Source organism: Mirounga leonina, unplaced genomic scaffold, assembly GCF_011800145.1.
Source record: "Mirounga leonina isolate KUSES-001 unplaced genomic scaffold, KU_Mleo_1.0 Mir_115, whole genome shotgun sequence".
NCBI classification, from domain to species: Eukaryota; Metazoa; Chordata; class Mammalia; order Carnivora; family Phocidae; genus Mirounga; species Mirounga leonina.
Window position 1 is genome coordinate 4,526,113 of NW_023270268.1, and position 27,507 is coordinate 4,553,619.

General features: G+C 41.2%; 1 protein-coding gene across 14 annotated transcripts in view; it reads left to right on the forward strand.

The window, feature by feature from the left end:
* ARPP21 (cAMP regulated phosphoprotein 21) overlaps positions 1 to 27,271 on the forward strand; it is a 155,079-nt gene extending 127,808 nt beyond the window's left edge. For all 14 annotated transcript variants that reach the window (XM_034991723.1, XM_034991778.1, XM_034991713.1 and 11 more), the window contains 2 exons: positions 25,110 to 25,258; positions 26,468 to 27,271. In XM_034991723.1, the coding sequence (XP_034847614.1) occupies positions 25,110 to 25,258; positions 26,468 to 26,725 (407 nt within the window). In that variant the 3' untranslated portion in view covers positions 26,726 to 27,271. The remainder of the gene's footprint in view (positions 1 to 25,109; positions 25,259 to 26,467) is intronic.
* Positions 27,272 to 27,507: the final 236 nt, after the last annotated feature.

Here is a 27,507-nt window from a genome sequence, read left to right on the forward strand (position 1 = left end):
ACGTCAAGCACCACAATACTACCATCAGCCCAGGTGAATCAGGATGAACCCCAGGATTTCATCTCCTCATTACCCCTCCTTTTCTGGTTTCTGGCTCCACTAGCCACCTCTGTGCCTCTCTGATGTTGAACCCAGGTAAACTCCCCAGCTCCAGGCTCATGCCCTGCTTGACGCCCGTGCATCCCTCTGAATGTGTGCATGTGTATGTTGTGTATGTGTATGTTTGTATGTTTGTGTATACACTGTATATGTGTGTATGTGAGTACGTTGGGGGTGTGTCAATGTGTGTATGTGTGTGTGTGTGTCTGATGTGCGTACGTGTGTGTATGGGTGTGGGATGGGGTAAAGGATGGAAAGGCTGGAGATGGAGATGGGCACTCAGATTCTCGACTCAAATTTTTAAGTAGATAGAATTCTGCCTCTTTCCTTCCCATTTCTTTTTCCCAGACCCTCACCTCATTCTCTTCTCTCTTTGACACTATCCATGAACGGAGCTGGTTTCTTCCTCCCCAAGACCGACTCAAATTCCACTTCAAACAGTTTAAGTAAAAGATTACCATCATTTTTTGGAAGATTTACTCATTTTCTCAAAATATGAGACATTGCCTAACACATACTAGCAATTCCTTGTCTAGAAAATCAGTTATTTATGGGACTACCTCTATTGTGTAAATACCCATTCAAAAAAGAAAAACAACTGATAGTTTATGGTAATATCATTAATTTTAATAGCAGTATATTTTTAAAGAAAAGAGCTATATAATAATAAAATAGCAATCCTTCATGGGTGGTCGCTTGCACACTTAATTGACAACTCTTCTATGTGGAATCCCATTCACAGATTTGCTTTTTACTAAATGTTCCATTGTAGAATGTTGAGTTGTACATTTTTTCAAGTGCTTAATCGAGCATGACTCACTCTCACTTATTTGTCTTTTCACTGACAGGCCACCTGCATTCTTTTCCAAATTATTAAGATATGACAATATTACTGCTATAATCGTTTTATCATTAAATGCTTGCAATTTACTGTCATATTGTCATAGTGTTCTTTAAATACTGGCGTGATATTTTTCAGTATCCTAGGTTCATTTTAAAGGCACAGTTTACTATGGAATAAGAAAGTGATGGAAATGAGAAAGGGTTCGAATGAAGGAATTTTGCCTGCAGGGTGTCCACATGTGTGAAGCCTGGGAGGAAGGGAAAGGGAAATGAAGATTGATAATCCTTGAAGAAATTTCTCTCTTTCTCTCCCTCCTCTCTATTTCTCCATCTCTTTCTCTATGACTATGTATCTATATCCTGAGAAAGTGAAAATTAGCTCAGACTGAGAAAGTAAAAATCTGTGCAGCCATTCATCAGGCTGGAATATCAGACACAGACAGCAGCAGGTGCAACATTGATTGGGAAATGTGTCTCCCAAGGACCTGTTCTATGAGCTGTAGTCATAATAACCCCCTTATCTGAATAATGACTGCTGTCCTCTCATTCACTGAGAAATCTTGTCCCCTAACATTATAGACTATTAAACTTTGTTCTTCGAGGTTACATCTTTTGAGAGTAATAATTCCCACTCTTGCTTGGAAGACCTCAGTCACTGTAACAAAAAGAACAGCCCCGATTCACATCCCACATGCAGGGTTTCAGACAGGAGCTTCTGGATATGATGTTCCAGAATCTCCATTTTGTGGTTCCCAAGGAGATAGAACCCTGGGTCCACTCTGCAGCCCAGACAGGATATTGACTCGTTGGCACAGTCCTGCTTTGCTTCTGTTAAAGTCCCTCTGATAACTCTGTATTTTCCTCTATATTTTTCTTTGTTGGTGAGACAACAAAGTTGTCGTCGCTCTGCTGTATGGCCTTCCTCACTGAAATGAGTAATAATGTGTCAGATTATAGTTTTATTCTTGGTAGTCAGGCAGATCGTCCTAGGACAATCTTCATCTATTTATCCAGCCCCTTTGATGGTAATTTAGGGCCAACTTTCTTTGCTACCAGCAATTTGATAGGGAAATATAATGTGTGAGTCAAGGCCTTGCTTAGAAGGGCATGTAGTGGTTTGGTTTAAAAATTCACAAAAGCTCACACCTAACTACAAAATTAAAAAGTGTACAAGTCTGTGGGAGTGTGGGGGTATATAGCTCACGGAGGAGAGGTTTCACAGTTCAGGTGACTCACTATGATTTGCTGTGTTGTCACAGCTAAAAGAAGCCATTGCATCAGTGAAAATCTAAAGGCAGCTAGAAAGTTTCTCAACCACAGCAGTTATGAGCAAAATATACTCATCTGAAATATGCTGCTTTTTCATCATCTCTGGGATTAAAACCAAACCTCTTTTATATGATGCCCTTCTTCCCAGCAGAGCCTCAACTGGGCTTCTAAATTATCTTAAAGAAGGCACTTTGGTGTTTTGGATGTCTAAAATGATTCTTTTGATTCATTTCTTCTCTTTTCACCAGCTTGGCCAAGGAAAGAATAGCTTGGATTTTCCAAAGACAGTTTCTTTAAGGGTATGCATTAGTAAGGTTAGTAAGATGGCTCATCATCCTTGGTCTTGAGAGCCATCTGAAGCTCGGATAGCTCAGGGTTCCTCTTGGAATTGCAGCTTTTTATCTCGATGATCTGGGGACTGAACATTCTGAAATAGCAGGTCATTCTCTTTATTACAAACAGCATTTACTATTTGTGGTGAAAGAGTCACCGCCACGTTTTTGAAGACTCTTGAAGAATGGCCTGGACTACACCCAGCCTTCAGAAATGTGAACACATCTGATGATGAGTTTTCACTGGTGGGCAGTGACTTTGCCAAGTTGTATCAATGCCACACTTGTTGAGCATAATTGTTGAACCTGGTAGGTACCCTGCAGAAAAATTAAACATAAAGTGCTGAAATCAGGAACAGTAGCTTCCTGACTCTGTCCACATGCCACGATTCTGTATGCCCTAATAGACATTTTGTGTCACTTATGCGATTTATGTAACAATGGGGAGGATATATGGGAGATCACTGCTGTGATATATTATTTTGGTCAGTGGATGGCTATTTGGTGTGACAAATAGAATGAATGAATTGTCAATGAAGACTCAGGGTTTAAAGTAGAGCTGAAGAATGCCTGTCAATATGGGTGAAACATTAAGGACATGAATTGTTGGAGCTGGAGGAGTCATCCAGTTTCCTCATTTTTCACCTGAGAAACAGGTATAGTGAGTCACATGCTTTGCCCAAAGCCACACCATTCCTCTGTGTGTGACCCGAGGCTCCAGTGGGCAAGAATTCCCTTTCTCTTAATTTTGTTGGAAATGTCTCTTGTTGGCAGTTAGAGTCACAGTTGGTGGGATGGCAAGTCAGTAGGGTTGACCTTTAGAGTTCCTCCCAGCTACACTGGAGATCAGTTCCCCTGGCCTAGGTGCACATTGCTGTCCTTTGCCTGTTTTGCTTGTTGGCCTCTGGGTTCTACTCCTCAGAAACAAGATGTGTAGGTAAAATGTTACATAATATCAGGTGGCAAAATCAGATTTTTAAAAAATCTACCATTTATTCAACAGTAACAATGCATTTATTGAGCATCTGCTGTGTATGCGGCTTTGCAACTACATGGAGGGCGTGGGGAAAGCAAAGTGGGAAAAATGAGACAAAGATAAATAACACAAAGCCATCTCTTAGGGATTACACTCAAGAAGGAGAAGAAAAGTGACTTAAAAATCATTGCATAGTCATATATGTGAACAAAATATTTATAGAGGTCTTTTGAACTATCCTTTCTTCAGATCAAGAAGTTTTTTTGGTTGCTTTGTTTGTTTTCTCCCAAAGATATAGATTAGACTAACCTTAACAGACTCCATAAAAGTCCAATTCACATCAGGCAAGATCTTTTTTTTTTCCTTTAAGCAAACTTAATATCAGATTTGGTTCAGGCTCAATATTATCTTTTTAAGTAGCAAATGTAGCTGTTCTTTGAAGCCATTTTAGTTCTAATTTTGGTTGCAGCTGGGTTTTGTGCCCATTCAGAAATGTAACCTTTGATGAATTGGACAGGTTTAAGATTTGAAGCATTTGGGAGCATCTGTTGAAGTGGTATTAGTATCAGCTCTTCTCAGAAGGCGGATCAAAAGAAAGGATATTTAAATGAGAAACATCTTCCAGACTTAAAAAGTTTGCATCGGAAAACCATTTACTTAATTGTCCTCAATGAGGCAATCCTGTTTAATCTGTAGAATGTCAGACTCGGACGAGATCTTAAACAGACCCAGTTGAGCTCAGGACCCCAGATTTACGGTCATACTGCACAAAGACCGACGTTGAGAAAGTCACTTGCTCAGAGCCAGACGACAGAATCAAGTTGTGAGCTGACATTCGGATTGCTGAGCAGTCTGTCATTTAGGGATCAGTAAGGTCATCCTAGTTTCAGAAATTGGGCATGTTTTCTGCATTCAGAGGTGAGGTCGCATCCTCCTAGGCGGTCCTCAAGGTCTCAGACTCTCCATCCTATCTCCATTATGCCTTTTCAAAGCCAACCTGGGTTTGTTTTTGTTTTTTGTTTTTTTTTCTGGTCCAGTGAATTTACTTGTACGAGGTGTAATCCTCCTCTCTTTTTATTCCACTTTATTTTGGGCAATCATCTGTGTGGTGATCATCACAGATTTCTTAGCTGCAGATAAATTAAAGGGCTCAGGATGCCTGCGAACAGCTGCCCGGCTTTGCCTGGGCTGATGTATTGATGTCAGCCTCCCAGTGTAGGGTGTGAGCCGGAACCTGGATCAGCTGTTCTTCCAGAACTGTGCTTCTGTAACCGAGCCGGGCATTAGTAGATGGCAATTATTTTTGCCTACAGCAGGCTGTTCTTCCTAGATATTTTACTTTTTATTGAAGTGAGATCAAAAGGATTTTCTACTTTAAGAACTGGGTTTCTTAGCCATAGCTGCAGCCTAAGCATTGAGTTCTCTACTATTCATAAGACTCAAAACCGTGTCTTGAAAAATGAATAAAAAGTACATCATCTTGAGGATAAAGCATATTACGAGAGTATGATACCTTTTGGGCCAACCTGGGGGTGGTGTGTTCTTAGCAGCAAGTGAATTTCTAACTTCAAATCATTTTTTCAGGTTCTAAATAAAAGCAACTCTCAATATGCCAAGCAATGTGCTTAGAGGTGTTATGCTACTTAACCCTCACCCCAACCCTGTGAGATAGATATCGTCATTGTATCTCCTGCCCCATTTACAGAGGATGGAAATCAAGGTTTGGCAAGGGAAAAGAACTGCTCTAGGGGAGGGGCGCCTGGGTGGCTCAGTTGGTTAAGCGACTGCCTTCGGCTCAGGTCATGATCCTGGAGTCCCTGGATCGAGTCCCGCATCGGGCTCCCTGCTCGGCGGGGAGCCTGCTTCTCCCTCTGACCCTCCTCCCTCTCATGCTCTCTGTCTCTCATTCTCTCTCTCTCAAATAAATAAATAAAATCTTTAAAAAAAAAAAAAAAAGAACTGCTCTAGGGGACACATGGAGCCTGTCTCCCAAAGCTCGGTCTTTACTATAATACACTGCCTCTCGTGACTTAACAATCTGTGCCTACAAAATAAAACAGTAGCCATCCTTACTTCCTCCCAGAGAAATGTTCTTGCTGATCTTAGGATGAAAGGTGTGCATCCACTGAGATGTCATTAGATGTGTGGCTATGGGTATTAGGTAGCAAACAGCAGCACTTTCACACCTAGGTGAAACAGTTGTAATCATCTATTTTTAAACTGCTTAACTATGTCTTTCATCATGATCTTGTTAATAAAGCCAGACCACTTAGGACCTGACGGTCATGAGATTTCATCATAGAAGTTTTCCAAGGGCCCTCACCTGCTGAAATAGAACTTTCCTTAATTAGAATTGTATTCTCAAAAGAAACAGCTCGATGTGTTTTTCAGTAAGTTAATAATGGAACTAATTATCGTGCTGCACCGCATCTTCAGCTCCCTCTCTGTAAATACGGGCATTTGTAGCTTTGTGCTCCCAGCAGCAGTGTGGAGGCGCAGTGTCAGCTCAGCTGGTGTTTATATCGGAAGGCTGTGCCGACTCCGTTTTACTCACTTTGGTAAGACGGGGTCTGTGTCCTGTCTTTGCAGTTACACTGTCGCCATATTGATGGCCAGGTACAAGAGCCCAACAGTTAAGTGTTCTTTGTGAGTGTAGAGGACGTCCCCCTAAAATGTGCTTACCAGTTAATAACAGATTAAAAAGGCTTTCCCATGTGACAAGCAATTAAAAAAAACAAAACAAAACATGGCTGTAAGTGTAACTGAATGAGAGGCATTTAAATGACATGCTTTATACTTTGGGAGGTCCGTACCAGGACAAATTCCCTTCTATATTCAGTTCACAAAGACCCCTCAAAGGAGCATGGTACTTTCATTGGTAGTCTCTCTTGAATCAGTCATAGACTCCTGAACTTGTCTAAGTGACATTAAATTGCTCTTCATCAATGCAAATGTATTCCTGTGTATTCCTCAAGCCCTGCCTCCCTCTCTTCCACTGCTTTTTAATACTTCGAATCTTGCTGGAGGAGTGAGGAGTGGATTCCATTCGAATTGTGTTATATTTGAATGGCAAAGAACGAGAATTGCTCATCTTTCTGGCTAGATTGGGAGTTTTAAATTCTGGATTTTGTGATGGGGTTTCTGGAGTTCCTAAAACCAGGGAAGTTTTATGCAAGATGTTTTTTTTTTTTTTTTGTATGTGTCTGGATACAATTGATTTGAAAAAGGGTTCAAGACTTTCATCACATTCTCAGTGTGATTCATACTCCTCTGAGATTGTTAAATGCCCGTGTCCTTGACCAATGAACAGTCCGTGGTGTCTGTTGTCATAGTGCCTTGTTCTCCTTTCACAGATTAGCAAAGATTAGCAAGGAAATTAAACAGCAATTCCCAAACTGGACTTAAGGGCTTCTGGGAGTCCTTCCTGTCAAAAACAGTAAATATGCCAAATTTAAACAAGATTAATACATCAAATTAATATAACCACTCCCCACCCCTCCCCGCCCCCAAGCAAAATAACTCTGAAGATGTACTCTGAGTGGGAGGCGATTAGTAGATTAGAAGAGAGAGCATGCCCTCACTCAGTCACTCGTGCCTTGGGCACTGTTCTGAACCCAATTATCTGCCAAACTGTTTTGAATAGTTTTAATTCTGAGCTATGCATTGTTTAACTTATATGCATAATAGCTCATTGGTTAAGGACAGGAAGAGAAAGGACAACAAAGGTTGCAATGGAATTTGTGAGCAGCATACAGAGTAATGTTTCTCTAACTTCATTTACATCAAGTCACCACTATCTTCATAAATAGTATATTTACGTGTACATATGTGTATATACATGCAAAAGCACACACGTATATATCTGTATGTAAAAGTACATATGTGTGTATTTATCGGTGTGCATGTGTGTATATATACCTACATATATATTGTGCAGTTACTATGTACACACACATATAGTAACAGGGCTCTTTATCATCTGAACCCTTACATGTCTGAGAGTGAAAAGGAAGGCTGTTAATAATTGTACTAGAACAACAGGCATTAATAAATACATATGGCCCCTCTATATATAACCGCAAAATTTGCCTCTATGATTTAAAAAAAAAAAAGATGTTAGAAGAGGTCAATTTTAATCTTCATTTTGTGCTCCTTTAGACAATATATATTAAATAAAAACTAGTAATTGAAGTAAATAAATAAATACATTCCAAAGTTTAAAAGAGGAAAATAGTGACATTTATATCCAACTTGGCTTTTTGTTTAGAAGGAATAAAGACTATCTATAATCTACCATGTGTTTTTTGTGGATAAGTGCTTTCAGTGAGCAGCATGAATCCTTTTGTCTTACCTTATCAATTAGAAACAAAACACAAAAATCATCAAAACCAGCCAGTTGATTTTTAATGCCCAAAGTGTGACAATTTCCAAACATCAAGTTAAAAAAACATGTTTCAAATCTATTTTGGGACTTCAATATGTCTTTAACTGAAGTGTTCATTTTATTATTCATTTGGTTCCCAGGCCCCAAATTTCAAAAGATATTTGTTCACAAATCATGAGGCTTTTTTTCCTATATAGTTAAATAGAAAACAAATGAAACATTGTTTCACTTGTTCAATGGGAAAAAGTAAAATTGTCCCATATATACCATGAATATTATTAAATACTGCGTTTGAAAGAATACTACAATAGAATCAATAATATATTCATTGAAAAGACAAGTTTTTCTCAAAAATCACTTGCTTAATCATCTAACACAAAAAAATAGTACAAAATGGTTAGGTTAGAAATATCGTAAAGTGGAAGATTCTCTGTCCCTCTGCAAACATCTCAGGGGTTCTAGATGTGGGGAAGCATTGTAATAGGCTTAACAAGTTAGGAGATGGCCTTTAGCAAGAGCAACTGGCCTGGGAAGCAGAGGAGGGGGCTGCTGCTTTGTGTCTTATCTTTGATGCGATGACAGGGTCTCCATTATTAAATGGGCTTATTCAAGTCACCAGAAAAAGATTGAAAGGCGCCTGCCCGAGCTCAGGGTGCACTCAGCACCCTTTTGCTCTGAGACAGCTTTAGATGAAGGGGAGCGCTCCGTTTTCTGAGTACTCTGATCAGGGGGCGCACACAAAGCCTATGGGAGGCGCAAGCACAGCTTTGATTAGGAGACAAGAGGAGCAGAGAACTGGGTTTGTTTCTCACGCGGGAACAAACGGAGGCCTCACATTCTGCTGAGTCTCTTAGAGCCTGGACTGAAAGGACATAGGACCCTGGCTGTCCTCAAGTTACAACTGAGAAATGGGTGCTCCCCCCGTGCTTGGAGCCTGGGCCCAAATGCCTTTCCAAAGGATTCCTGCCTGGGCATCTGCTCCCCAGTTATGGCCAGCTTGCCCTCTCCATCCCCTGCTCTACTGGGTACTTGGCCTACCTTCACATTCAAAACTGCTTCTGCTGTTTTTTGCTGCTAGAGATGACACGTTCCGTAATCCAAGGGCGAAGGAGCACAGTCATTGCCTTGTCATCGCATTGTCCGTGCTTACGTCCATGTACATTGCACTTAATGACTGTGCCTTGGCTCATAAGGAAACTGGGGGTAACAAAGCCTCCACATTGTCAGCTAGAAGGAGCAATTCCAGGTTTTTTGTTTTGTTTTGTTTTGGGGTTTTGGCAGGTGGAGTCCATCCTGCTACTATCAACCCCCAGTTTGTTTTTCATTTAAGATACAGTTCTGGAGGGAGTGAGAATACTTTCATTTACACAGCATCGTTTGGTGGGTACAAACGTCAGCTACCATGAGTAAATTCCACGTGCTGAAGAGCATGTTGGTCACATCACCTGATATCTACTTGACTTTCACAAAAGCCCTAGGAAGTTGGGAATTATCAGCCCCCAGTTAACAGGCAAGCAAAACAAAGCTCAGTGATATTAGATAACCTCCCCCAGTCACAGAGCCAGTGGGTGGAAGAGGTAGCCTTTAGCCCCTTGTCTGTGATAACAGAGCCTGTGATTTTTCCATTGGGAAACAGAAACTCCTTAGATTTAACACTAGAAGCCTTACGTAAAGTCTCATTTAAGTATTCCTTCATACTATTTCATCTTGCTGATAGTTGCTTTAAATATTTGAAAATAAATATGGCTACATGTACTAAATTTGAGACCAATCTATAGCAGAGCTCTTTCTAAACCAAATATGCTTAAGGAATGCAAGGGTCAGTTAGGGTCACTGTAGAAATAAACTAGATCCTCCTTTTTACTTTCTCGTTTCCCCGGAAATACTCTCTGTCCATTGTTATGCATTTGATCTCAGCCATCTGGTTCTGCTGCCAGCGAAGGAAAATGTCAGATTCAACAAAATGAGTAGTACTGCTTGAGTTGAATCATAATTTAACTTTTTTTTCCTTTGCCCTACAGGATATTTAAACAGTAACATTTCTTAATCGTACTTCCTAAGTTATTATCAATTCCCTACAAACATTGCCATTTCCTCAAAATGGAAAGACAAGCATTAGGGCAAAGAGTCAAATATTCTGCCCTAATATCTAATGACATAGAACTCTGAGAGTTAACATTTACTTAATTGCCAAAGTAGTCATGCTAAGTGCATAGTCTGACATATTATCAGGTGTTAGAAAGGTTAATTTCTGAAAGGAAAAAAAGATCTATAAAACCGCAAGACAGGACTCTGCTAAAATCATTACCCACTCTCTTTAAAATCTTTATTTGAGCAGTTTGGTGTGGTAGCTTGGGAAATGGTACCCAACATAGGTATGTACTCCTCGTACTCTTCAGAGGAAAGGGGTATGGGGTCATTTTCTGTTTGCCTCGACCCCCATCCCGTAGCTGTTCTCTTTCCTTCTCTTCTGACCCTACAGACTACTCCTTTCAGATTCCATTGGCCTGGGGCTTCCAGGTGAGTTCTGGTAATAGAAGGCATCAGCAGCAAGAGAGCAGAGAGGGCTGAGAGAGATAGGTCAATGGCATCCTGGCTCCCTGCCTGCCTCAGGATGTGGGATGTGGCTGGTTCTCCAGATGGCCCCTCCAGCTCTTAAGGTTTCTGATAACACCGGCACTTCCCCTAAGACCTTCAGGCCTAAGAGTGAAAACAGTGCCCTCTCTGTTTTTAGGCTTTGGGTGCCTCCCTCACTTGCTCCCTTAACTTGCCTACTCATTTGGCTCTGCTCTCCTTATTAATGTCTCCTGAGATGGATCATTTGAGTGCAATTCTGTTGCCTGCCAGGCCCCTGAGGTGGGGGGTGGGAGAGAAAGCTTCAGTCCACTACTTCAGGGCTATGTGGCCCTAACCATCTACCCAATTCCTTGTGCTTCATCTCATCATCTGTAAAATGAGAATAATAATTGTACCCACTTACAAGTGCTTAGCTCAGTGAGTACAGAAAGGTGCGTCCATAAGTATTACTACCATCTTTGATAAGATAAGGAGAATGCTTGCTTTGCCTGGGTTGAGTTAGTGCAAGGGTAGACCATACTAATCCATGCTATGACCTCCTGGGAAAGTCGCCTGTTGGTAAATAACTGCTAATATATGTATCTAAATATTAGGATACAGTTGGCCTGATAACTTTTAAAAGAGATGGTTTAATTCTAGTTTTTGCAACTCATGAGAGTTCCCTGAATCTCCAAAACTCTAATTTTCTTTCTCCCTAAGGCCCTACTGTGTGTTATCTTTGAAAAGTCTGTTGGTGGCTATTGCAGACAAGCTAGGTGAGCTTCAGGTCAGGTTCACGAGATATTTTCTCCAAGCTCTTAGTAATAAAATAATAATAGCAGTAGTGTGGAAAGGAAATGGCATTCTCATTCAATTATGAAACACATATGGTTATTTCCAATATGACACTACAGAGTCCCTTAGTGTGAACATTCAGGAAACAAAAACATTCTGAGACGTCCAGTCTGTCCTGCTTGGTGGAAGCATGATAGCATGTATGCTCCTGCAGGGACTAACAAGAAAATGAGATTTAGTCCCCAGGTTATAAGAAATTCTGTCTGTGATCCTGTGCAAGTGCTTTCTTCACCTGTAAACTTCCACCTCACCACCCAGAGCTAGCTGGACCAGGTAATTCCAGATCCATGGTCTACAGTCAAGGTGAATGACCACAGGCTTAGTGGGGGCCAACAAGAAAATTAGAAAAACAAGGAAAATTAGCTTGAACTGTATCAGGGAAAGTGAGCGAGGTCTAGGATTCTTGTTTGCCTTTCTTTTAGGACAAAGAACAGTTGAGGCACAGCCACAAGGCACATAACCATTGGTTAGCAAACTCACTGCTACAGCCTAAGAAATAGGAGGCTACAGACATCTTGTTTGGTTTCCCAGATGCCTCACCAAATGCTAATACATAGATTTGAGAGTGACAAACATAATCCATTTCCGATGCACTTTTCCTTCTCTCCTCCACTCCTTTTGTCAGCTCCTTCCCAGATTTCCTCCTCCTTTCCTTTTCTGGACCTATCTCGACAGCAAGAGGTGAATTTAGAAAAGAGTTCTGGGCCCTCTTGATTTGCCATTAGAAGGAACTTCTTTTTTTCCAGAGGCAAAGGGGATAAGAGAAAGTCGTTGACATCTCTTCAGCTTTTTAAAGAAATTCTGCTGTGGAGTTGACAAATCCTTTGCCTCCTGCCACCCCTTGAGCAGGGGTCTGGGCTCTCTCTTCTGAGTACGTCACTTCTTCATTCTTTTCTTTCAAATTTTTGTTTGTTGGCTTATTTCCTATTATGTCACATTGCAGGATTCTTGTAGGGTCATTGTAGTAAGGGCAGTTTCTTCATCAGCACTGTCAAGAAATCTTGAAGTGCCGAGTGTAGAATCCCGGGCTAGGCAGAAATGCACAGTGCAGACGTTCTCTTCCTGAGGACTGTAATCTCCCTGGGAAGCAGGAGCTAAATAAGTAATACAATATAATCCAAGTCCAGACAAGATGGAAAGTGCAAAGAGCAGGGGAAGAGAGTCACACATGCTGGTCATTGCCAGGTGCTCAGTTACTGGGGTGTATCATACAAGAGGGCTCTTAGTCCATCCTAACACCCACCGAGAGGAGAGATGGCCTCCCACAGAGTGTGATTTGCCAGATCCCATCACTCACTCTATAAGGGGAAAAATAATGAGTGGGTTAAACAACAGGAATTCAAGGCAAAGGTATTTTTTGAGAGCCCAGGCCCAGCAGTGGTTCTCAAAGTGTGGTCCCCAGACCAGCAGTATTAGCATCACCGGAGAACTTGTCAGAAATGCAAATTCTCAAGCCCCAACCCAAACCCACTGAACTGGAGACCAGTGGTTTATGTTTTCACTGGGCCTCCATGTTATTCGGAGACAGGCTAACACTGAGAACTGTGGACCCAGGGGAGCGTTCCAGCTGGGTGGGGAAGCAGGCAATCAGAAATGGAGACAGGATGATGAGGCAGGATTGAGTGAAACAGTGAGAACCCAAAGCTCTGAGATGCCAGCATGCTAAGCTTGCTGGGTAAGGATGGGCCCTGTACAGCACTTTCTCAGAGGTACTTCTAGGATAGCCTGCTGTCCTGCCAAGGATAAAATCCAAGGCTTTTGCCGGCTGGCTCTGTTAGGCCCAGTGTGTTTGCATTATCTCCTTGCACCGAAGAGACCAGTGGTACATTTGGCCCAGAGGGCACCCTCTGCCTAAGGTTTGGAGAGCTGGCTGCGCCACGTGGTGGGTTCCTCTGAGGCCCAGAAGGGAACCTCAGGCAAGAAAGGTTGTGACTATTTTAAAATGCTCATTCTCTATTTGGGTGCTTCTAAAGCATTTAACTATGTGAAATGTGAATATCACCCTTGAATGCCTTGGGTTGAAGGGAAAAATTAACAAGTGAATGATCTGAATCATTTCTCTTCCTACCCTGGAGCAGGCCACTAAAAAAATGAAACTGCTCTGTCATGGGGGGACAGCCTGCCCTAGAGGGATGATTGAAAGAGGCTTCAGGACAGACCATTTGTCCTACAATTTCATTTTCACTTTAATTATTGTGAAATCAGATTTAAGTGTTGACCATAGCCTCCAATTCCAGTCAGCTGAAGAGATAAGCCCATTTGTATTTGTGTGGACAAGGCTGAAGACTTCTGATTGCTGTCTCAATCCAGATGAAAACAACACTTTTAAATAACAGTTCCCTACATGGTAAGATTAAAGATATTTCTTATTGCTGTTACCAAAGATTACCATATCTATTATGTAGATGAGCAGAAAGTGTCTCTTCATTGTTTCAGCTTGTTTCAGCTTTGTGTTGATGGAAATTTCACTTGATTGTCTCCTTCAGGAAATATAGGTCATGTCATCACATCAGTGGATTCTGTTGATTGATTTTGAATGGAGAGTTTGTGGGACCATGGGCTTCTCATTCACCTCTAATCAAGACTTCCTTCTTGCAATTCCATGTGAATCAAACACTAATCAGATTCATAAAATGAATAAGGACCTCTTTCCTTCAGATTCTTGTCAGAAGTTACCTAGGGTATCTTCTGTTGCCTTCTCAAAATTATGTTACAGTGTTTTGTCATGTCTCCTCATAAGCTCTCTGAGCTGTCTTGTTTCTTCAACCAATTTGGCAGAGAGGAAAGACTCAGGGTATTTTACTGTTGGGTCAGAGGAGGAATAAATTAGTGAGGAGGAGACACTGAAAGCTCTCACATGCGCCGGAAAGAAAATGCAGACTCTGTCACTCAGGTCCCAGCCTTCTTGGTTGTGTGCATCCCTTGATGTTTAATGTGCTATGAATCATGACAAGTTCATAGCTTTTCTTATCCTCTCCCAGATTTTTAATCTTTTTCTCTTTACTTCATTTTTCCAAAAGATAAAAACCCTTACATTCATCCCATGTTGAAACAGCCAAAACAAACCCACAAAATCCTGTCTACCCTATGCCCCTCTCTAGCTCTTTGCTCTGTTCTCTGCCCACAACTTGCTCTCACTGTCAGACTTCTCAGAGGAATCTCCTTTCTTCTTTTTCCTTCCTATCTGGCTGCTTTGCCCTTCACTGCCTTTGCTTTTGTCAAGATCATCAGCATATTCTTGAACTGAAGGTCTCATTCTTCTCTTTCTCAGCAATTCTACAGCTGTAGTCATTGGCATATTTCTCTTTCTTGAAATACTCCTCTCCCTTTTTTGCTGACACCATTCCCTTATGGTTCTTCTAATTTCCCCATCACTCCTCTTTCTTCTATTTAGGTGTTGCATTCTCAGATAAGTATTTGAATAATATTGTTCCTTAAGGCTCCATCTTGTTTGTCTTCCCAGCCTGTACTCACTCATAAATATACTGTCTTCAGGAGCAACTATGTCCTGATGACTTCCAAGTCTGTACCCCTAAGAGAGGCTGATGACCTGAGCTCTAGACCTCTTTCGTTCATGTGTTCCCTACTCATCTCCATTAACTGTCCCTCTTGTATTACTGCTAAGGCACTACGGTCAACTCCCCTAACCAAACCAGGGCTTGAGATTGATATTTGGGTTTTTCCTTTCTGTCCCTGCAGCTCCTAGATGCCAGTGTTTGATGGTTCACATGCTAAGTATTTCTCTGAGGTGTCCATTCACTCCACCCCTACCAATCCAATGCATGTCTTCATTGTCTCTGCCCTAGATGATTGCCATGGCCTCTGAGGAGGAGATTCCCTACCTCCAGGTATGCAACCCCCAAGTGACTCCTGAAGAATCTTCATGAAATGGCCATCCATCATTTCACTGTTAGGTTTATAAGCCTTACATGGCACCCTAATTCTTTCAACATTAAATTTGTTTTATAAATGGTGCTCAAGACCCTAGGATTTGAACACAGCTTCCTTTCTCTCCCCCTGTACTGCCTCTCCTCATTTCTAACCTGCCGCCACCTCTACATACTTACAATCCTTGAACATATTCCCCACATCTTTGGGCTTTTCACATGTTGCTCCATATGCTTTACCTCCTTTATCCTGATTATTCCCACTTCACCCCACCCCATTAGCAAACACCTACTCATCTTCTAATACTAGGTTCAAAATGATCTCCTGGAAGCCTTCTATCACATGCTCCCCATTTCGTCACTCTCGCCACAGTAAATCTCCCTGTCAGTGATGCTAGAGTCTGAGACCTGCTTCTATCCTAAGGCCATCCTAGTGTACTGCAAATTTCTGTCCGTGGCTGGTCTCCACCACTTCCCCAAGCTCTGTGAATAGCTCTTATAATCATTCTCATGCCAAATGTCAAAGAGCAAATAGTAAATAAGATTTTAGAGGGAAGGATAAAAAACACGAAACTGAACTGAACTGAAAATTTCATTGCTTTTGAATTTAGGTCAGTGGTATACCACTCTGCTGAGTTGTCTCATTCTGGCTTACAAGAACAACCCTTAAAAAAATCAGGAATCTTTCCAGCTAATTGTTAAGGTGTTTGTAGCTTGAAATGGGCCGTGGGGGACTATTTACATCAGAAAAATCAGGGAGAACTACAAATCAGGGCTTTTGTTATTCAGAGTCAGTTTTCCAGTGGATGACTGATATTCATGATGGTGGTACAGTCAATTAATCCATGTTCATGTCCATCAAGCATGCGATACCACTAAAACTCCTAGATGCCACTTTCTGACAATTCACACCCTGAGTATCTCTCAGTATCTGTCCCTTCTCTCAATTCCTACCTGTCTTGCTTTAGTTCAGGTCTTCATTGTCTGCACTCTAGATCAAGCAGTGCTATTGCCTTCCAGAAGACTGCCCCTAGGACAATATTTTTGTTAAATGTACCACTAGAATAAGGTTTGGATAAGAACCCTGCCAGTCTCGGGCGCCTGGGTGGCTCAGTTGGTTAAGCGACTTCCTTCAGCTCAGGTCATGATCCTGGAGTCCCAGGATCGAGTCCCACATCGGGCTCCCCACTCAGTGGGGAGTCTGCTTCTCCCTCTGACCCTCTCCCTTCTCATGCTCTCTCTCACTCTCTCTTTCTCAAATAAATAAATACAATCTTAAATAAATAAATAAAAGAACCCTGCCAGTCTGGAATTGAAGAAAAGAAGATAATTATTTTTGGTGACTTGGGAAAAATAACATAAAGGGAGCACTTTTGATTCACCATTAGTCGCCTTGAACTAGTTGTTCTGGTTGTAGTGATGGGTAGGTTTCTACAGATGGAATCTATGTTCACAGCACTTATTTTCAAAATATTCAGCCAGGGCCAAGTTATACCCTGTAGCCCTATGACAGTGACGGTCATTTGATCACAGTGATGTTAACCCCATGGCATTTGACCTCATAATTACCCTGTTTGAGCCAGCTGATTAACAGCAATTCATCAGTGAAGATACCCACCAGGGGGGGATGATATTATGTGGACAGCGATTAGAGCCTTTTTCCACCTTGACTTTGCCCCAAGCCTAGTCTGGGGAAAGAGGTCCTCACATCGCCTCCACAGCAGTTGGCTGTCACCCAGCCTGGCTGTCTTATGGCCACAGTTCATCCTGGCAGCGATGCAGGGATGCAAGAGCGCCAGTTTATCTTCGAAGCCATGCAGCCTTGCAGCAGCCTCATTAGGAAAGTAAAACTGCGGGTCTTTTATGCAGCTTTTCTCCCTCTGGGTTGTTGAAGCTCTCTGGCTGTCAGCACAGAACTCTGGGCCGGGAAAGTTCAGAGGATGACTTCAGTAATACGACAGCTTCTTCCATTTAAAATGGGCTTCAGTGCAGCTTCTCCCGGTGGCGTTCATTCAAAGTCCGCTCATGATTCATTCCTCTAGTCGTTCAACAGTGTCTCTCATGTTTGCCCTTACTTAAAAAAAAAGAGAGAGAGAGAGAAAGAGAAAGAAAACCAGCTTTGTAGTTGCGATAACATGGATCAGGATGGTATAATTGCAGTGAAGAGGCCCCCGAACTGGCAATAATAGGCTGGTTCATGTGATGTGTACTGCCATTAGAAAATGACCCATGCATGGATGTTCTCAGGGGACAGGAAAGAGGCTTTTAAGAATTACACTCTGTGCTGTATGAAAGCTAATGAGCAAAAGAACAAGTGTGAAGAAAAACTACTGCTTCGGGAAGCATAGTTCCACTTAGAGCCTGTCACAGCCTTCCTCAAATTCATTAGGATGGACTGGTCTTTGCCAGGACGTGTGCTGCATTACCTCTGTTCCCGCGCAGACTCCCTGCAGGTCATTCTGCATCATGTTCCTACGAAATTAACACCACAGAATGATAAGTGGCAAGGAAAAGAAGAGGATCGGTGCAGAAGAAGCCAGCAAATAAGGTGGAGGCAGACATTTACACAAAGATGAAAGAAGTGGTGATGGGCTTTAACGGGTAGAGGAAAAATAAAGCAGTTTCTTACCCTCCTCTTTTTGAAGTCTTAGGACCGTTTTGTGCTATTTTACTTCATATATAAGAACAGAAGACTATCTGATTATGATTTCTAGGCTAGGTATTTTTATCCCATATCTTAATTTTTTGACATGTATAAAGATAAAAAATGTCTTCCAATCTAGTCTATATAGTTCTCCTGTTTTAAAAGTCTTACTTACGGGGTGCCTGGGTGGCTCAGTCATTAGGTGTCTGCCTTTGGCTCGGGTCGTGATCCCAGGGTCCTGGGATCGAGCCACGCATCAGGCTCCCTGCTCAGCAGGAAGCCTGCTTCTTCCTCTGTTCTTCCCCCCTACCCTCGCTCATGTTTGTACTCTCTCTCTCTCTCAAATAGATAAATAAAATCTTTAAAAAAAAAAAGTCTTAGTTAGGGCTTAGGTCACATAAATGGGGAGTGTGGCATAGAGGCAAGTGCTTCAAAAGGTAAACACCTTGCTTGTCAAAGTTGAGCCCACTTGGTGACACTGTCACACCTGAGATTTGTCACCTGGGTGTTGTATTAGAACAGGCCAGCATCTGCAAAGGCCAGAATCAGGTGTCTTCCTTAGTATTTGAGGACCCTCTGGTTCTGGGAGGCCTGAAGGGAAGATGTTGAGGTGATCTTCCACCTTACATGAGGGTGGGGTGACAGGCAACGGGCACCGATTACCCCAAATCCACCTCTCTAAAGCATAAGACAGGGGTTCCTCTTTCAGGAAACCATAGCGATACCATGCTGAATATCCATACTCTCTACCCAAGGCCACCTTGAACATCAAGGTACTATAGGTAGATGAAGTCAAAAAGGATTCCCTGTCTTAAAGACAGTGGCCTAGTAATAAGAAGAACTCGGGAGAAAAGTCATAGTTTCGCAGAACTAGGAAGCGTGATTGCAGTCTATAAACTCCAAAAGTATAGCCATCTCTAAGTGGCCTGGGGGATCTGGGTTTCTCCAAGCCTTCATCTGACATCCTAGGTCATTTTGCAGAGTCTCTGTGTATCTCCCTGGTCTTGCCTATTTCTGTCTCTCAAAATGATTAATACCAGTTTTGTTTCCAAAGGCCAAGTGACTTTCCTAGAGGCAACCAGCTGCCTAAAACAGTCAAATGATTAACTTTATATTTAATGTAGGCATAAGTTTCTTTTACCTTATATTTTAAGATCAGGTCTTCAAAGATTGTGAAGCAAGCCATTATTTGAAATGGTCCTAGTAATTGAAAACTATAGTATCAGCTTATTAGAAGTAAATGACGGGGGGCGCCTGGGTGGCTCAGTCGGTTAGGCATCTGCCTTCGGCTCGGGTCATGATCCCAGGGTTCTGGGATCGAGTCCTGCATCGGGCTCCCTGCTCGGCTGGGAGCCTGCTTCTCCCTCTCCCTCTGCCCCCACCCTCCCCCACTTGTGATCTCTCTCTCTAATAAATAAAAATCTTTAAAAAAAAAAAAAAAAAGAAGTAAATGACGGGACTAGAGTCTGTTTGCCTCACCCCAAGCCTATTCCAACCCGTCTGCCTGTCTAGTATCCCCTAATCTGACTAATAAAACTTTAAAATTGTTATTGAGTAGTATGAGTTGGTTTTGACAGGTCAGACTTTGATTTTCTTTCTTTGATACTAACAAGATCTTCTTCAGCGAACTGTGGATCAAAAGTCTTGTCCTCTTAATTGTTTCAATTATTGAGAAACAATCAATGCAATAAATGACCATTGAGTACCTGCCACACTAAAGGAATTGTTAGGGTATGAGAATTAGGAGAATGTATACTAAATAGTACTCCAATTTAGTGAGTATAGACAAGGTTGCTGATGTCAGTAAGCCACAACTAAAATTCAAGCTTTCCCTCCTGGTAGCTGTGTGACCTTGACAAAACCCCACACCTCTCTAAATCAGTTTTCTCTTCTGTAAAAGAAATTTAATAATAGTGACTATTTCCCAGGATTGTTGTGATAAAAGGTAAAAGCATTTAATTCACTGTTTGGATTAGACTAAGTGATCAACAAAAATAGCTAGTTAGCTAGTTTATAATGGAAAATCTTCAAAGAAAATCAAAGTGTAAAGGAATTGATCGGAAACTGAGAAACAGAACTGGGAAAATACTGAAAAATGGCCCAATGCACAAACTACAAAAATTCAGCAAAGGGAGAGGCCAGTTCTGAATAAACGTTTTTCTTCATATTCTTCACCAGCCATGACACAGCTGAGCTACTGTAATTCCGTCTCAAAACTGTGTACAAAGAGCAGAATTTGGATTCATAGACAGCTAGCATGTTCCCTAGGAACTTAGACAAATATTTGTATCTTGGTTCAGCCAAGATAAACAATTTTTGTATTGACAAATCAATTAAAATTAATTTTAATATTTGAAATTACATCCCGGCACATTAAGACTATTTTACTTAATTAACACAACATGTAAATTACACTACTTGGGTGGGTTGGGGGAGACAGGAAGAACTGGCTAGCTTCTCATTAATTTGTTCTAGAGATATTTGCTCTCTTAACTACTCATTTCCCCATCTTCACCTCTGTAACCAACAGTAGCTGAGACAACCGAAAATACAGTTTGCTACTTTGTCATTTCATTCATTTCAAAAGGTTGGATCTGTAACAAAGTATTCAAATACTGGCTAAAATAAGGTCAGTCACAATAATGCCAATTTATATTCCCTAATCAATTTACATTCTGATTTTTCATAATTGTGGTATATCAAGAGAAATGTTTCCTTGACAGAATATTAATGAATAATCCTCAAACTACAAAGAGTGTTCGATAACTGTTGTATTTTAGTAGAAACAGTATTAAATTTTCAGATTGATCAGATCCAGACATTTTAAATCGTATAATCCCTCAATCTTAGCAGAGTGCATTCTTTTATTTGCGAGGAGACATTTGTCTATTCCTAACCTTTTTACCTTCAGAAAACAAATGATGCATGTGACTCAAAAATTGAATTAATCTTGACTGAAAAAGAAATAAAAATAGCTAATGTCTTTATGATTTCCATAGCAAGCCTACAGGGCAGATAGTGTTGCTGTTTCTGTTTTGTAAGATGCATTCTATCTTGCTAATCCTCAATAAATATGGAAAACCGATCATTTCACAGCTCAGAATTGACAAACTGGAGCACATTTGTCATTTGAATAGAGGAGATAAGCAGGTTGCCACCAGCTCTGCCGTCTCTGCCTTCGGGTGTGTTGTGTCCTGGGCAGACACTGTTAGTTCATTCTCAGGTCACTGCTAGCACATTTCTATTGGTCTCTTTCTGGACCAGGTCTCAGATTCACATTCCAAAAAGCCTTCTGTCTTAAGGACCATTCTGCTATCTTCCGTAATTTAAAGAAACGGGCACCTCCAATGAAACCATTCCAGGTGTAAATCTCTTGCCTGGGGAGCGAATTGAGAAATGAATGGGATTCATGAATATAAATTGGGCTTTCTTTACACGTAAGTTTTCATTTTGCAATTGTAGAGCATTTTCCGCTCCCACAGAAATCTTTATGTGCCCTAAGTGTGGTTACCACAGGAACCCCAGTGCAGAGCTGCTGTTACTGAGTATTTACATTCACAGGTCATGAGGCAGAGGAGGCCTGGGGAGGGAGTCACTGCAGTGCACTGCATCAGTCCTCTCAGCAAAGATGCATCTCACCCTCAGGTCTGTGCCTGTCCTGGTATGAGGCCACACAGCCTCCTTAGGCTTTTTCTCTCCTTGAATATTATTTGACGTGTCCTTCCTCGTCCTATCAAGACATTCTGTTTCTGTATGTCTAAACAGCTCTATTATCATAAGACTTATATCCCTTCACCCCAATTTTGGTTTAGAGCTGGTGCAATAAATGAATCTCTCAAAGGCCACCTCAGTTTAGTTTTGAACATTTTGAAGAAGACTCTATGGGAGGCTGGAAGGATTCAGTAAGCAAATACATAAATAATCTCTAGAAGCAAGGCCACTGCACCTCTCCCTGCCCCCCCTCGCCTCCATGCCTCCCCCCTTTCTGTTCCCATCTTAGTTACATGTGTCCTGCAAAAGGTCCATTGAGACCAACAGGGCTTTCACTCTGTGACCAGATATAAGTGAGAATTTTAAAAGACATTCCTCACTTTTTCAACCTGTGCTTTGAATCTTCAGCCAGAAATAAGGCTCTATTATATTTACCATTACATAGACTACAAAGTGTGTTCACACATTGCCTATTCTTTGCTGTGGAATTAGATGGTGAGGAAGACTGTTGGTGATGAATTGTTTACATTCGTACCAAGTTGTTTTCTTGCATGTGTAACAGTTCTTGCTAGCATGAGTTTGATATGGCTAGGAATAATGTCGTAGTAAAAGTAAAATAGCAACAGAATTTTTCAGGACCAATAGATACATGAATTAGAGTGGAATCTCTAGATAATGGAAATAATAGAAAACAATTGTTTGCAATGACAAGCATTCCTCGGCGATGCTGTGGGTTCACTTCCAGACCACCGCAATGAAGTGAATATCGCGATAAAGCAAGTCAAATGAATTTTTTGGGTTTCCAGTGCATATATGTTTACACTATACTGTAGTCTATTAAGTATAGCATAGAATCATGTCTAATAATGCAATGTGTGTACATTAATTAAAAAATACTTATTGACGGGGTGCCTGGATGGCTCAGTCGGTTGAGCATCTGACTCTTGATCTCAGCTCGGGTCTCAATATCAGGGTCGTGAGATGAGGCCCATGTTGGGCTCCATGGAGGGCATGGAGCCTACTTAAAAAAATACATATATATATATATATATATATATATATATATATATATATTATATATGTTATACATATATAATATATATATATAGCTAAAATATGTTAGCCATCATCTGAGCTTTCCGTGACTTATAAACAGAGATCACAGATCACCATAACAAACAAAATAATAAAAACATTTGAAATGGTGTGAGAATTTCAAAATGTGACACAGAGACGAAGTGAGCAAATGCCCTTGGAAAAATGGTGCTGATAAACTCGTTTGAAGCAGGATTGCTGCAAACCTTCACTTTGTAAAAAATGCAGTATCTGCAAAGCACATTAAAGCAAAAGCAAAGCTCAATAAAACAAGGTATGTCTGCAATGTAAAATAATTTTCTCCCAAGTGCCTCTGTATACGAGGCATTCAGGGAGATAGTGAGGACCATGACATGGCCTTTGTCCCGATTTCTTGTTCCTGTCTGGTGGGTTTTCCTTATTGTATAACCTGCAAACCTTCTAAGTATGCAGCCCCCTGAGTTGATGCTCTTAGTCTTACATGGGCCTACAGAGCATGTCCAGGGAAGGCTTTGACTGTGTACCATGGACACAAAGTAGATGGAGGGGAGATGGTCATTATTCTTAATTATATTCTTAATATGTGGTATCCTCACAAGAAGTTAAAATAACTCTGTAAGTTAAAACCACTATGGAACTGAAGTAGGGTGACTAATGTGAACACAAAACAATGGAATATGTAAAGAAGATCAAAGGGTGATTTTCTAAATTCCACACTTGCCCAACCCAGTGGCAGGCACAGGTCAGGCCTCCCAGCTTGGCTTTTCCCCAGGCCTCCTCTCTTAGGTGTTCCATACAGACTGCACTATATTTCTATCTAGTTTGGCCAACGGAGCTGATCTCCTAACTCAGTGACTCTTTGAAAGCCATTTTCTCCACGATATTTCTAAGATGAGTATATGTAATTTTATGTATGCCAAAGGATAGCAAGATATTTTCCTCTGCAAAGATTATAATATAATTTTACCTGTCCTTGATATAAAGTTAAAACTGTCACATGCACTCAAAACACAGGTTATTTATTAAGAATTGAGGGGCACCTGGGTGGCTCAGTCAGTTAAGCATCTGACTCTTGGTTTCCAGTCAGGTCATGATCTCGCCATGGTGAGATTGAGCCCTGTGTTGGGCTCTATGCTCAGTGCAGAGTCTGCTTCAGATTCTCTCTCTCTCGTCCTTTCCCTCCTGCTCACATTCTCTCTCTCTCAAATAAATAAAAATCTTAAAAAAAAAAAAAAGGATGCGTATTGAATAGGAATTTTTTTACCCTTTGTTTAAATTTTCAAAATCTGGTTGTAAAACATATTTCAGTGTTTGTGTTAAAAAAAAAAAACCCTAGGATTTTAGGGGTGCCTGGGTGGCTTAGTCAGCTAAGCATCTGCTTTTGGCTCAGGTCATGATCCCACAGTCCTGGGATCGTGCTCTCTCTCTCTCTTGCTCAAATAAATAAATAAAATCTTTTTTAAAAATCTAGGATTTTAAAGATTTTCTCTCAGAGAATTGTATTAACACAGCAGTTCTACTTTCTCTCAAGTAGTCAGTATGGTTAGTAATATGAGCTCTGGAAGGACTTCTTTTATATCATGAAGTCAATCTGTTTCATTTTTCTACCACTACATCATTTTCACCTAAATCATTACCTTCTTCCCAGAATTTATAAGACTAGTGCACTTCCTTTAAGAATGCATTTTAAACCACTTGTGGTGGGGATTAAAATAATTGCAACAAATAAATTATGATCCACTTAAAAAAAAAAAAAGAAACCAAAGCAACTGACCCACTCAGAAGGACACAATGTATAAAAATTTTTTAAGTGCTGTATTCTGTATTATCTATTGTATGTACATGGTCATTTATTAGAGTGCTTTACCAGAATGTTCTCCTGGGAGCTAGTGTTGAAACAGAATAAAAGCATGCCATATTTTTCTCTTGTTGCTGCCTTTTGTCTAAGGCAATGGACATTGAATTAGTAAGGGTAGTGAATCATTTTATTCACTAAAACGTGGAAAATAGAAAGTTATTAGGCAGTTTGATGATCTCTGGGTGAAACGAGTTTGTGCAGAAAGGTGAGATAGTAAGAGAATGAGTCAATTTAATTAGAAAAAAAAAATAATTTTGTGAATACTCCAAATATCCTTGAAACAAAGCAAACAACAAATCATGAAAAGTGTAATTTATAGCTATCAAATGCCAATAGAGGTTACCATGTTTGTGCCGTAAAAAAAATCTACAGTTGTCACAACATGCTCATTGGACCGTTCTGCATGAGATGCAAATATCAGCGAATTTTTTGGCTTCCTACTCTTGTCCACTCTTAGAGCAAAAAACCACATTTTGGGGAAATAAGCATTTGGGTAACACATTGCCAACAGGGAGATCGAGATGTCTGAAGGCTGTCTTGTGAACAAGTGCTTGTACCCCATGAGATATTGCTTGTGCTCTTCCTGGGGCAACCAGTTCAAAAGGTGTTTTTTCTTTGCAGGTTACCAGCCAGTCTTGTCTGGCCAACAGGGGTTCCAAGGCCTCATAGGAGTGCAGCAGGCACCCCAGAGTCAGAGCGTGATGAGCAACCAACCAGGAGCTCCGGTGCAAAGCGTGATGGTCTCCTACCCAACAATGTCTTCTTATCAGGTGCATATCAGCAGCTTGGAAAATTGTGGTTTAGAAAGTAGCACTGGCCAAAGTAGAGGCTATGGGTATGTCCCGTGTTGGGTGGTTAGCAGGGTGGGGATGCTATGCCTAGCCCCTGTTGATTGTTGACTTTGAATTAAGATTATAAGTAGAAAATGGGATGGGTATGCTTCCCTAACTACTGTGGCTTTTGAATGTCCTGCTAAATGTGGTTCTATATAAACTTCTATTCATGGAAGAAAAGTCTGCAGCCTATAACGTTTTAGTCGTCTGCAGCCTATAACGTTTTAGTCATGAAGACCTTTGGCTGTTCCATTGTAATTTGGCTTATTGGGAAAAAGCCCTCATGACAAATTTCCACTCATTTTTGTACACAGCCCCCCAAATTTCATTTTACCACAATTTTAAGTTAAAAGAGGTGTTCAAATGGCATCTCAGATTTTCAAAAGGCATGGATAAGGTCTATACCAACCTCATTTTCTAGACTCAACCCATACTGGGTATTTTAAAAATGTCATGCATCCTTTTGTGATTTACATCCTGAGATACCCTGAAAGTGGAAGTGAAGGGTTAGTGAAATGCTTTGACCATTAAATTTAGCTGCACCAGCTACTTCTGGCCCTCAAACAAAGAAACAGACAAAACAAAACAAAATAAAAACCCTATCCTCCGTCCTCCTCCTCTGACAATCCTGACTCACATTGTCTCAGTTTAACCTCTGGCTCCATATTAGATGTTCTTTAAAGCTGCAGGTTGAGAGTGAGGCAGGTACCTGGGACAAAAGCCCCTTTTGCTGTCTGGCTCCAGGCCACTTTGTGGGCATGAAACCAGAATGGGAGTGTCGCTTTCCAAACAGAAATTCCGAGCAAGTAATCCAAACTGCAGCCCCCAGCGGGTAAGGAGGGAGGAAAGAAGGAAGTTTTGAGCTAACTCCTTCTGAGCCATCACCACACATATCCCAGCACCGTACATCAGCCTTACAATCTTTTCAGTGGCACTTTGCATGGGTGTCATTATGCAGATGGCCGAGGCAATCAGAGAGGTTGAGGGACTTGCCCAAGGTAAAACAGCTGATAAAAGGTAGCGCTGGGATGGGTGACCAGTTAGGTGTTACCCAAATGCTTGAGTATTTTTCCTGACCGCATGGTAGCTCACGGGACAGGCAAACTCAACCTCTTCATGAAGGGCTCTCTCTTGTGTCTTCTACAGGTGCCAATGACCCAGGGTTCTCAAGGACTGCCCCAGCAGTCATACCAACAGCCAATCATGCTACCTAACCAGGCAGGTCAAGGGTCACTCCCAGCCACTGGAATGCCTGTTTACTGTAATGTCACACCGCCGACCCCTCAGAACAACCTTAGGCTGATCGGTCCACACTGCCCCTCCAGCACTGTCCCCGTGATGTCGGCTAGCTGCAGGACAAACTGTGCAACTATGAGCAACACCGGGTGGCAGATCAAATTCTGAGTGCTCTGGCTGTGCTGCATTTTTGCGACCTTACTCATGGCCTTTAAGGGAAGAGGAGCGAGGTGGGAGACTGGCTGAGGACTCAAGTATTCACTCAACACTCAGATGATTGCTGCTGGTATTCTGTAAAAAAACAAACAAAAAACAAAACAAAACAAAAAACAAAGACTAACACAAACATTAGCTGGTTAATGGTGCATATTTCCGTCATGTCTGCTAGGTATGCCTTTATAGCTTAGCTAGTGACATGAATTCATCAAGGTAAGATTTTCTCCTACCACTGAATACCACTGTGTAGATTATAATATCCCTAATTTGGATTATTAGTTTTGTACTTTGTGTTGAGTTTGTGATGCTAAAAGTATTTAAAAATGATATACTGAAATCACATTGTACCAAAGCTGTAATGGAAAAGAAAAGAATTGATGAATGGAAGGAATAATTTATATACACTATAGAGTTTTCTTTTTTAATGGATATATACTGTATTGTAGTGTTTAATCAAAATAAAACTATTTGACCTTATGGAGGAAGGTCATGTTTTTACCACCAGTTTGGTTCACTCTCTTCCAATATGTGTTTGCTTATGTGTCACTGTTATCCCCTTTGAACACTATTTCATGAGTAATGCCCAGTAAAGATGGTCCAGATATTTGTAAATCTGGCATCAGGTTGGGAGAGGTGGTAGGCAAACAATTAACCAACTGTAGTTTCTTGTCCTAATACTACAGGGGTCCTGGGAATAAGATGGCTTCCATTTCCAATATTCATTGACTCCACAT